The sequence below is a fragment of the Myotis nattereri genome (assembly GCF_964212035.1).
Source record: "Myotis nattereri genome assembly, chromosome: 18".
Classification (NCBI taxonomy): domain Eukaryota; kingdom Metazoa; phylum Chordata; class Mammalia; order Chiroptera; family Vespertilionidae; genus Myotis; species Myotis nattereri.
In genome coordinates this window covers 7,246,294-7,258,749 of record NC_138093.1, presented here as the reverse complement: position 1 = coordinate 7,258,749, position 12,456 = coordinate 7,246,294, and the positions used below count along the sequence as shown (strand labels likewise).

General features: G+C 47.1%; 2 protein-coding genes across 3 annotated transcripts in view; one reads left to right on the top strand and one right to left on the bottom strand.

Annotated features, from left to right (window-relative positions):
- Nucleotides 1-12,456, top strand: part of ST7L (suppression of tumorigenicity 7 like) — a 144,646-nt gene that overhangs the window by 93,604 nt on the left and 38,586 nt on the right. The window lies entirely within an intron of this gene.
- CTTNBP2NL (CTTNBP2 N-terminal like) overlaps nucleotides 7,806-12,456 on the bottom strand; it is a 42,826-nt gene continuing 38,175 nt past the window's right edge. The window contains exon 6 of the mRNA XM_081111773.1: nucleotides 7,806-12,089. Coding sequence (XP_080967899.1) covers nucleotides 10,608-12,089 — 1,482 coding nt within the window. The 3' untranslated portion in view covers nucleotides 7,806-10,607. The remainder of the gene's footprint in view (nucleotides 12,090-12,456) is intronic.

Here is a 12,456-nt window from a genome sequence, read left to right as displayed (position 1 = left end):
ATTGTAATGTCAGCAATGAGAAGTCTGCTGTTATTCTTATCCTTGTTCATCTGTACGTAATATGGTCTTTTCCATTTGACTGTTTTGAAGGCTTTCTCTTTATCACTGGTGTTAAATAATTTATAATTTTCCTTGGTGTAGTTTCCTTCATGTTTCTCGTGCTTAGGGTTCATTGACATTTTTGTATCTGTTGGTTTGTCATTATCTTCAAATTAGGGAAAATTTGGCTATCAGTGATCAAATATTTTCCTTTAGTGACTCTGATTAAACTTATATTAGGTCATTTGATATTCTGTTCATTGTTAAAAAATCTTTTTTTTTAACATTCTATTTTTCATTATAATTTTTATTGCTATTTTTTCATGTTTAACAATACTTTCTCCCATAGTGTGTAATCTATTAAAACCATTCAATCTGTGTGTTTTTTAAAATTTGAGAAAATGTGGTTTTCATCTCTAGAAGTTTGATTTGGGTCTTTTCTATATTCTTCATGTTTCTAATTCAGGGGTGGGCAAACTTTTTGACTCGAGGGCCACAATGGGTTCTTAAACTGGACCGGAGGGCCGGAACAAAAGCATGGATGGAGTGTTTGTGTGAACTAATATAAATTCAAAGTAAACATCATTACATAAAAGGGTACGGTCTTTTCTTTTTTTAGTTTTATTCATTTCAAATGGGCCGGAAACGGCCTGCGGGCCGTAGTTTGCCCATGGCTGCAGTTAATTCAATATTTCCTCTATCTCCCTGAACATATGGAATATAATTATAATAGCTGTTTTAATAGAACTGTTTACTAATTATACCATTGTGTCATTTTGGGTTAATTTTATATTGATTGATTATTTTCCTAATTATGGACTATATTTGTCTGTTTCTTTGCATGCCTGGTAATTTTTGATTGTGTGCTAGACTTTGTGAATTTTAATTTTTCGGGTACAGATGTTTTTGTTTTTCTATACAAATTCTTGAGCTTTGTTCTAGGATTGTAGCTATTTGAAAAAGTGTGATCCTCTTGAGTCTTGCTTTATTTATTTATTTTTTTTGGTGGGAGCAGAGAATAATTTAGTCTAGAGCTAACTTTGGCCCATCATGGAGACAAAACCCTCTGAGTACTCTACCCAATCTCCCATGACTTGTGAGATTTGTCATTTTGCCTAGTGAGGACAGACACTACTCCCAGTCCCATGTGAGCTCTAAGTGTTATTCCCTCTACTCCAGTGGTTCTCAACCTTGGCTGCACATTAGAATCACCTGGGAATCTTTTTAAAATCCTGATTTCTGGGCCTCATTCCGGAGGAATTTCTGAATGTAGGCACTTAACCAGGAATTTCTGGACCCAGAAATCAGGATTTTAAAAAGATTCCCAGGTGATTCTAATGTGCAGCCACGGTTGAGAACCACTGCTCTACTCCTTTGAGTGGTGCTCTCATTGGGTCAGTTTCCTCACGTGCGTATGTTGATTACTACTCAGTTGAAGACTCCAGAGGAAGCACCTGAAAATCTCTGGGGGTCTCATTACAGCTCTCTTGTCTCCAGTCCTCTCGCCTCCCAACTCCCAGCTTCACCCTCAACTTGGGGAGTTGCCAGGCTATGCTTTGATTCCTCTTCACTTCCGGGCAATCAGAGAACTCACACTGTTTGTTTCCTATCTCTGTCCTTTTTTCCCTGAGAGCCAATGTCTTGAAAATGGTCGTTTATATATTTTGCTCACGTTTAGTTGTTTTAGGTGTGAGAATAATCCAGCCCCTGATATATCATCTTGGTCAGAGGCAGACTTCTCTAAAATTAAAAAAAGAAAACCCATCTCTTTTGACACCGTACACCTTGATTACATCTTCATATTTATGGTACATTTTTAATTGTGTATACTGAATTACTGGATATTTTCCTGACGAGACACATTTTCTTTTGACTGGGCATTGATGAGAAATTAATTGCCCATTTATAATTTTACACATACATTATTGAACAATTTTCTAGGACCAGCTAGCTCTGGCTCCATATATTTTAAACCTTTTAATTAAAAGACTTTTAGTGCCTATCGGATATATTTATAGCAATATAACCTTAGTGTTGCTTCTTCATGTCACTGTGCAGAGTGAGGCAGCATGATGGCAGGTAAAGGCATTCCTGGGAGCCATTCCTGCACTGGGATGACTGGCAAAAGCTCATCTATACATGGAGTGACTGCAAACTACAGAAATATATTTCACTCAAAAATAGTTTCTTATTCAACTTACCTTTAGCTGAATTCCCTACATGCTGTGGCTGCCACTCCAAGGCCACCCAACATGGTGTGACTTAGGGTAAGTCAGAGTAAAAAGAGCCAGCAGTCTTACCTGATTGCCGTTAAGACATCTTACTTTAGGAAACTTCAGAAAAAATATGAACACATGCCTGGGCCCTTCAGGGTTGGGAGAGGCTGTGCCAGGAATGGTCCTTGAAGCTTAAACATCATGGTTCATCTGCCTCTGCTCATGATGCCTCCTAGTGGTCCACCTGATAGAGTCCACGTCATCCCGGGCAGACCACGCTCTTTCTGTCCCCGTCTACTTCTCCAGACCCACACGCCAACCCAGACTTCTCACCTGACCCACTGGCAGCTCGGTGCATGGCGTATATTGTTCTTACTACCTGGAATGCTCTCGGCTCTTCTTCACCTGGGAGATCTACCCGCTTCAGGAGCAGGACAAATGTCACTTCCCCTGTGAGACCCTTCCTGACTCCACCTTTCCCGACTGTAATGCCACAGCGTGTTCCTATGTTTATTATAGTCAACACTGGACACATCACACCATGTTTTGTGTTTGTCTCTCCCACCCTCATCTAAAGCCCCTAAAGGGCTGTAACTTATTTATTTCTCTACCCCAGTGCCTTAGTCAGTGAGTGGCACCTAGTAGGAGCTGCTGTATGGGTGTCTGAATGAATGAAATCTGTTTTCCTCCCAGGGGGTGCTGGCTTTTGCTTACTTACTTGACTCGTTAAGGTTTGTCTTGTTTTGGTTTTGTTTTCCAGCAAAGACAGTATAGGAAGAGCAAGACATCTTAAAAGCATAATTAAATGGGGAAATGAATAAACAAATAAGTCAATGCTGATAGGCTCCTCCTGACCCGTTTAACAAAGAGTTATGAGCACCTACTCTGTGTCTGTCAGTGACATGTACGTAATTGCTATCACTTGCTGAGTGCTCGCTTATGCCCTCACTAGTCTGAAGTCTATTTGCTCATTTAAGGCTCACAACAACCCTGTTCCATTGTTGCTGTGGTTTCCCTTTCAGTGGTTTGGGCCCCCATCCATGTGTGAGGCAGGGACTGTGGCTTTGCTCCATCCGTCGCCATTGGGGGAGTGGCAGAGCCTCCACATGGGGAGGGGACTTTTGGGGAAGGGACACATCTCTGCCCACAGCAGCTGCTCTGAAGTGGGAGGTGGTGTGGCTGTACCACGGTGCAGAGAGAATTACAGGGACAGAAACACCAGGGGGCGCAAGCAACTCAGCTTTCGGAAGAAGGGAACACAGCTTCTCACTTAGACACACAGCCTTTCTTTCCCCAAAGGCAGCAACTCATGTCACATCCTCCTGCTCCTGGGGCTGAAATGGAGGCTAGCAGAGCTCGACTTGCCCAAGGCCACAGAATGGCAAAGCTCCTGTTCTGACCTGCTTTCTTGCTTGTCCCCCTTTTGTATCCCCATGTCCCGGGTACAGAGAGTACACACACCCCTATCGACGCAAGTCAGTGTCCTCCCCTGTGTATTTAAATCGGCGTCTCTGGACCCACAGATCTCCCTGCTCTGCTGAACTTCTAAGCGCTCGGGGGTCCCATCACTCATCTGGGGCACCTGCTGCATCTGCCCAGCACTGCCCTGAGCTGTCACAGCTGCCAAACTTGTTCCCCCTAAAAGTTTCCCCGAAGCATGAGTAACGATGCTGGCTGGATGATGGGCAGGCACGTAAGTGGGAGTGTGGGGGTATCCTTCTCAGCATAGCTCAGGGGTCTGCAGAGCCGGCAGCAACAAACGCCGGCGGGCGGAAATGACGTGAATGAGGATTTAACAGTTTCACAGTTGATGTTGTTCCACCTCCTTTATGTTGTATCCAGCTGGGACTGCAAACTCCAGAAGGTATGGCTGAGGAATGAGGGTGTGTGCGTGGGGAGGGGGCCGGGGGAGAGAGGAGGCACGGGGCAGGGAGCAGAGCTTTCCCATGGAGAGAATAAGGCCTACATAGAAAATGAGAGGGAGAGAGATGCCAAGACCCGAGTTAGAGCCGGAGGAAAGTGAGCCCTGAATAGGAGCCTTGTGTGGGGCCCGCTGGTGTTGACTCACCAGGACTCAGGGGAGGGGAGGCTCACTGGGGATGAAGAAGGGGCCTGTGTGCTGTGGTCACCACCCCAAACCACCCTATCACGCCGAGGACACCCTGTCTGCTCTGAGGCCAAACAGTCCCGGAAGGCTTTGGTTTGGGCTGGGGAGGAGGGGCGTGGGAGGGTGGGCACTACAGAGAAGGGAGAAGGGCGAGTGTTTGGAGAATGAAAGGCCCTTTGGGGAGAGTTGTGTTTGCGCCAGGACAGGGAGTGTCTCTCCCACACAGGCAGGTGTGGCCGGTCAGATTCGGGATAGAAGCTCATGGCTTAGTGACTCCCCATCCACACCTGAGCAGCGAAGATTGCCTTATGAGTAAGTGCTTTGCAGAGCTGCTGTGAGACAGAAGAGGCACAGCCTGGGAGTAGACACTTCACCATCCCCCCTCCGCCTCGCCTCAGCTGTCAAACCAGTTCAGAGGTATGAGGACAGGATTTTTGTGGCAACAGGTCGGCATACAGCCCTAGGCCAGTGGACAGAGGTCGGAATCTGGGGCAGCTCAGGTGAGCAAGATCAGTGCCCAGATGTTGGAGAGAATCAGGTGAGAGGGAGGAGAGCCGGAGGCAGCAGCCAGGGCTGAGGTCGCAATTCCTGGTCCCGGGGCAGCTCAGGGAGGTGCAGGCCGCCGCAGCGGAAGCAAGGGAGTCAGACAGAGCTCTGCCACGAGCCAGACGTGTCAGCTTGGCCGAGCCACCTGGCCTTTCTGGGCTCATTCTCATCTGTAATGTGGGAGCTAGAATGATCTCTAAACTTCCTTCTTGCTCCAACCAGCCCTCTCCTTTCTCCCCACCGAACCGCATCCTCAGTGTCCTGCTTCTGGTGAAAGTCTCCAAAGCTAGCTAACGAGTGGATTCTTACTTAGGTGTCTGGCTGACAAGGAGCTAACATTCTAGACTCGCCAGACATATTTTTCCACAGTTTTGGCTACAGTATGGCCAGTGGGACGGAGTGGACTTGAAGGTCAGTGGGACGGTTTGAGTTCCAGCGGTGCCACTGAAGCAGCCCTGCTCGCTGTAGGACCTCGGCCATTTCCTGCGCCCGGGAAGACTCTCTTACCCCATGGGCCAAGTCGGAATACTAGCCTCTCTTAGGACTTGTATTGACTAAGTCAAGTAACATAAATAAAATACCTGTTGAGAGTTTGGTACCAAATAACTTACCCAGAGTGTGTGCACCCTCCTTTAAACTTGATCATGACCAAAGGAACAGAGTAGTCGAGATGGAGACTGAGGCACAGGAGGTTACCAGGGACTAAGTACCCTTGGGATCCACATGGAGGGCGGGGGAGGAAAAGAAGGGAAGAGAAAGTTGAGTTGTGGCTCAGCCGTCCTACTGGGGGGTTTGAAGCTGGTATGACCCTTCAGAGATCCCTTGATTAGGGACAAGGGGCCAGGTCTTTATACTCCACACCAGCCAGTCTTTGGACATGAACTGCCCATGGAAGGAGATGTGACCTTGGTCAGAACGATGGTTCGGTTAAGGCAGTTCCCACAAGGGGCTCAGGCCGAGGGAAGCTCCCTGTCAGAATCCCCACAGTGAGGGAAACGAGCCCTTCGTTCCTCCAGGGGGTCTGGTGTCTACCGTGCTGTTAGTGAGTAGGGCTCTTGTCAAATTAAGTAGGCGACTCCCCAGGGATAAGGCCAATCTTGTTGGAAAACTTCCAGTAATTTCTCAGAACCAACCACTTCAGTGATGTGGACAGAGCCACGGGGTACTCCGTGTCACCTCAATTCCACCGTCGTGCTTCTGCCAGGGCACCTTCAATAACCCCGCTGTTAGTCATCTCAGTTAAGTTTCTGTGTTAATGTTTTGCTTCTCCCAACTAGATTGTTTAAAGGAAACACTTTAAGACTTGTTTTCCGTAATAGCTACCGTGGTTTCTGTCTTAAATATTAAAGGAAAATCTGTTGCTTGAGGAATTCTTGGTTAGGTCTGAGAATCCACTCCTGGGGGGCGGGGATGGGTAGGGTGAGTAGGAGGCGAGTGTGGTGTCTTGCAGGGTTTAAACCTGCTCCATTCCAAGAATCTGCCCAGACACTTATCTAGAGCCCAACTTTAGTCTACAGTCAGAACCACCCCCTCCTATCCGACCCTCCCCCCACATCCGCCTTCCCCCCACCAGAGGGCCTGGGATCAGCAAAACACAGGTGGTGGAAAGAGCAAAGCCCTGGGGGTGAAGTCCAGGCTGCCCTGTCACTTACTAAGGCCTGTACAAATCTCTGGTCCTCAGTGACCTCACAGCACCCTTGTCAAGGTTAGTAAGGCAACGGGCGTGTGAAATCATCAGCTCGGCTGGGAACCCACCTAGACACTCTTAACTCTGACATGCCTTCTGGCAAACCAGACTCAGGAGCTTAGGACATCTCCTTAGGTCAAAGGCAAGAACCAGCTTTTGCGAGTGAACTGGTGAGGGCTATGACGCACTATTTCTCAGGAGATGACCCACATCAGCTGGTTCCTAGGCCCACCCCCAGGAATCCACATATTTAGCAGCTCCCAGGTTATACTGAAGCACAAGAAAGTCTGAGAACCACTACCCTTTCTCTCTGCTTTTAGCAATGAATTGGCCATTGATGGACGAGCAGATGGCTGGATATAGGTTCTCAAATGTTCTCAAGTAGTTTTATAGTAATTACATTAAAATGACTCCTGTGGGACAATGCTCATTGCCTACCTCTGACTTATGGGTAAGAATCCACATCCAGTGTTTCAAAAGATATTTGAAATTTTGTTTCAAGTACGAAGCACCAGAATCGCTCTTTATAAACCACACACACACACACACACACACACACACACACACACACACACATTGACCAGGCAGCATTGTTGACAGGCTGTTATGGGAAACCAGATATGCCCAGTGTTTGTTGAGATGATCATTAATTGGCTTAAATGCTGGAGACTTAAGATATGTAAACATCCACACTGTTTGAACATCTTTTGTACATCAAGGGACTTTCAAGTGCTTTTGTCTGGCTACAACTTGCATTTCCTAACAAAGGAGACAGGGGTGCATCAGTCATAGGTAAAATGAGAGGAGGCAGGACAAGATCAGTGTTTTGAAGTTAGGGCACGAATCATGGATGGTTTCAGGGTCTGGATCCTGTGAAATCATCAACCACATTTGTATATATCTATTTTTTCTGGGGGTAGAGTCTAGCTTTTCTTAGATTCTCAAAAGGTTCAGAGTCTCCTAATGGTTTAACAGTTACAGTCTGGATACTGGGAAGGCTTCCTCCAACTCTAGTTCTAAAGAAAACGAATGCTCCAGCTCCTTTTGGGGTCTAACTGGATGGGTCACTGACTTCATTTGGCTTTTTAAAGCCGTGAACGAATGCTTTCTCTACACCACTTGCTTCTTCCCGGAACAAAACAGGCCCTTGTTGGGCAACATTCTTCACTTTGTACAAACAAGACTATTTTCCCCCAGACAGTATGATTTAACTTGTTTTAATGTAGTCTGCTATAAAAATGGATGAAGATTTCTGCATGGTGCATTTGCTTTACAAATGTTAGTGACTAGTTAATGCCTGTGTTATGGGTTGCACATCATTATCATCTGTTGACCAGTAACACAGCTTTTGCAACATGGGTTAAATACCAAAACTGTGAATCATGGAACTTTTACTTAGCACACACCATCTACGGCAAACTTAAATACTAATCTATAATACCTAACTGGATTATTGGATCCATTGCAGTATTGTGCTTTTTATCTCAGAAGATAGGCAACTAGCAAAAATACACGTTTCTTTTTCATTTCCCCCACCCCCATATTACACTGTAAAAGAAATACATTATTCAGTGCACTTCCTAAGAAATAAACTTCCCCATAATATCTCTCTCTATATATCTATGCCAAAATAAAGGAAGAGCACAATGCAACCTTTAAGATTACCATTTAAAGCAAGAGAGGTAATAATACTCTGGGACTCTCGCCCCTCAATTTAAAAAGTTCAGCTATTTTATCATCAACACCATCACTTGGCTATGCGGGGAATGAAGCTCAGTGCATGACTGCTTCGGGAAGTTTAAGACACTCCTTTCATCACTGGTAGACTCTCTGGGGCATTAATCGTTTTTAATTGTTAAGTATTGGCCTCATCAAACCAGAAGCTGTGGAGACACCGATGTGCTCCTCTGCGAGTTACACATTAATTTCCATCACCTGCCCATCAACTCACACTGGATTAAGAGGAAACAGACTTAAATGACAGGTCAGGGGCTGCTGGGCAGATGTCGGCGAGAATGTATGAGGACACCATGTCCTGTGACGCCCATCCCTGTGGACACACAATCAGATAACCACGTCGGAGCTGGGTGTGGGCAGTCTTGTTTGGAAGAGGGAGATGTTCATTATACTCTATGGACTTTGTTTCCTGTACTGGCCTACAGGTTGGAAAGTCTGGAGGCTTTGTCCTCACATACCTGCCACAATGGAAATAATTTAAGTTTCTAGAAAGAAGGGGATTGCAACTCGGAAGCTGTGGGCTAAACCCAGCTGCAGAAGTGTTTAAACGGTTTTTGAATCAGTTCTTGATATTTTAAAATGAAGATGTTTCTCATGAAAATTTGGATTTTATAAAATTTGAGGAGCTGGTAACCCTGGCCCAGCATCTTGCATGGCAACAAGCTGCTGGACGGACCAGGAGGGGACCTTTAAATGGGGCTGGGGCATCCAGTGTGCTGAGGTTCTTACTGCTACGCTCTTCCGCCACGGGCCTGAGTGACCCACTGCACTCATTTACACGGCCCGTTCAGTTTTGTGCCACGAGGGTTAGTTTGGCTCTATCTTTTAAAAAAATATTTTTATTGATTTCAGAGAGGAAGGGAGAAGGAGAGTTAGAAACATCAATGATGGAGAGAATCATTGATGGGCTGCCTCCTACACACCCCTGACTGGGCATTGAACCTACAACCGGGCATGTGCCCTTGACTGGAATCGAACCTGCGACCCTTCAGTCCACAGGTGGACACTCTATCCACTGAGCCAAACCAGCTAGGTCTGGCTCTGCCTTTTTATGAATCTGAAGACCTGACTTCATGTGGAATTTCCCCACCTCCTGTGGACACCATTGCTCCTTTGATTGACTGGGTTCCAGACCCATCTAGCTGCTTTGGTAGGTAATCTTAACATGCATTTCTACTCATCCTTTATGCGATATTGCAAACTCCAAAGATATAATCACACCAATATTTATGTGTCAAACGCATGAAGGGATGTGTGTCTATACAGATATGCGATACTTCCATTTAGGCAAAAGGTAATTGGTTCCACAGACAGACACCAAGTGCTGGCAGCGTGGAGAATAAGAGTAACAGCTTGGTAAAACCTATATGATTTTGATTTATATTACAAAGAGCGAATTTTAAATTATTGCTTTTTGATTATAGAATAAAGATCTCATTCTGTGGCAAAACTTTTATACAGAATGAGTGACCAGTTCCTATTCAAGTAACAGCAATCGGAATCAGAAGTTCCTTACCAACAGTAGATGCCTGAAGACATTTTTTTGAATGGAGATGTGATTTCATTCTATTCAAGAATGTATGCTGGACACTGGGAGTGACTTAGTTTTTCCAGAGTATAAGAAAACCAGCACCCCAACTACTTAATGCTCAGGAGGGCTTCTCAGGGGCTCCAAAAAGCTCTGGTTGGTGGTGAGTTCACACCCACCTTAGGATCCCCACTCTACTTATGCAGCTTGTAGTATCAAAAACAGTAAAAGAGGATTAAAAGCAGTGCTTGTTTTTAACATTCAGGATTCACAGAGGATCTAATTTTCTGCAATTAAACGAGCCGTTTCGTGTTTTTGCTGCAGAATCACATTCATATGGCAGTCTTATTTCAGGCACTTTTAAAACATGTTCATCTGGAATAAAAATCTGCATGAACCACTTCTGCATAATTCAAAATGAGTGTCGAGTGATTCTAGTCCTAAAATAGATAGCAAGTCACCACCTGCTACTCACTCAGCGCCCTCCATCATACCACCACGGCGACTGCTGCGCTTGGGATGTCTTTGAGGTGCCCTTCTCGCTTTATAGTACAAAGAGGTGCATCATAAAAACCCAAACTACTCAGTTTCTACTTAAAAAAATACAAAAAAGTGAAATACACTAAATGTATTATACAGATGGTTTCAGCTACTATCAAAATAAATAACATGATCTGACTCAACGGTCTGACTCCAAGCTCTTGGACAAGATCTGATGGAATGTCAACGGTGCAGAACCCTCAGGGACTAGCTGCCGGGAGGCAGAAGTATCTCAACATCCTTGCCGTTGGCCATGGCAGCACTGGAAGAGCAGCTGCTCGCCAGGTCCTCCGCGGTGGTCCCAGAGGACACCTGGGAATGAGTTTTGGTCAGGGGTGCGGTAGCGGAGGGAGAAGGCGTGAGGCCAGGTTTTTTGGGTGGAATGGGTGGAGGGTTTCCTCTCTCAGCTCTGGGGATGGTGGGGGACTTGATCCCTGGAGACAGGGGACTCAGAGGGCTGGACACTTTGCCTGGAGTAGGTGAGTGGCTGGTGTCACCCCTTGGGTTGGCAGCACTGGCCAGGTTTCGGTAGTCTGTGCCGAAGGGAGAGCTGTTGGGCGAGACGGGCTTGATGGGCCCCTGTTGGCTGGTGAATCTGGAGAGCACCTGAGTGACCGTGTTTCGGGCCAGCTGCTTGGCGGCGGAGTTGTCTATGAGGGTGGGGGACAGGTCCCTGGACGGAGGGCTCTGCAGACCACTGGCTTGCTGGTCCTGATCTGCTTGGGACTGGAATTTGTGCCGAGCTGCATGGAACCGCTGGTTGATCCCTACTTGGTAGGATGACTGGTAGCCGGGGCTGCTGGCTGAGGACCCCAACAAGCGCTTAGTTAGCACTGGTGATGAGCAAGGCGAGGACGTGAGGGAGGAGGACGCAGTGCTGCTGGGAGACAGTGAGCTACTGCTGGACGGCAGCTGACTCGGCACCGGGACCGGGCTCTCGATTCCCCCGGCACACCCACCATTCTCCACGGCTTTCTCATGGGCCGAGCCCACAGACTTCTCTCGTGGAGGCGTCTGGTTTTCCACACTGCTGCCTGTAACGGACTCCTTGGTCATTTGCATCTCTGGCTCAAAATGGCCATTGGCTTTTGCATAACAGTAACTGGGAGTGGTGGGACCGGGCAGCCCAGTGGTTGTTGTCTTGGCTACGCTGCTCCCATGGATTCTTTCTGCCTGAAAACCCTCCGTCTGGCAGAATACAGACACTAGCTTGGGAGGCTCGGTCACTGTGCCTTTAGATGTGGTCACTGGCTTCTTTGATTGCTCATTAGAGCTACTATGCTGGTGAGAAGCTTCTAGGTCCTTTACGATCTTCTTCAAACTTTCCATCTCTTCTTTCAGAGTTTTGGTCCGGTTCTCTTCCCGGTTCAGCTTTGCTCTCAGTTGTTCTCTTTCGATGTCGAACTCCGACAGCTGCTTCTCCACCCGGGCCTCCGTCTGCAGGCCCCGCCTCCGCTCGGCCGCCAGCGCTTCCTCCAGCGCCCCCACCCGGCCCTTCTCCTTCTCCAGCTGCAGGCTCAGCTCCCCGGCCCGCTGGCCCTCCTCGGCCGCCTTGCTGCTGGCTTTCTTGCACTCGAGCACCAGCATGGACGAGAGCTGCTTGTGGCGGGCGCGCTCCTCCTCCAGCTGGCCCGACAGCTTCTTCTGCTCTTTCTCAAACTTCTTCACTTGGGACTTTTCAAATTCCAACTAGGAAGACAGATCACCACACATCTTGATTAGAGTAAAAACACACAGAGATACACTGAACAGGTAAACTAGAGTGCCCGGGCTAGCTCTTCTTGCACACGGGATGACACGCATGTCACGTGCCTACGTCAGATATTTCTTTTTTTATAATATATTTTTATGGATTTCAGAGAGGGAGAAGGAGAGATAGAAACATCAATGGTGAAAATCACTGACTGGCTGCCTCCTGCACTCCCCCTGCCACTGGGGATCAAGCCCACAACCCGGGGATGTGTCCCGATCGAGAATCGAACCATGACCTCCTGGTTCATAGTTGATACTCAACCACTGAGCCACACCAGCCGGCTTAGACCAGATATTTCTGAAG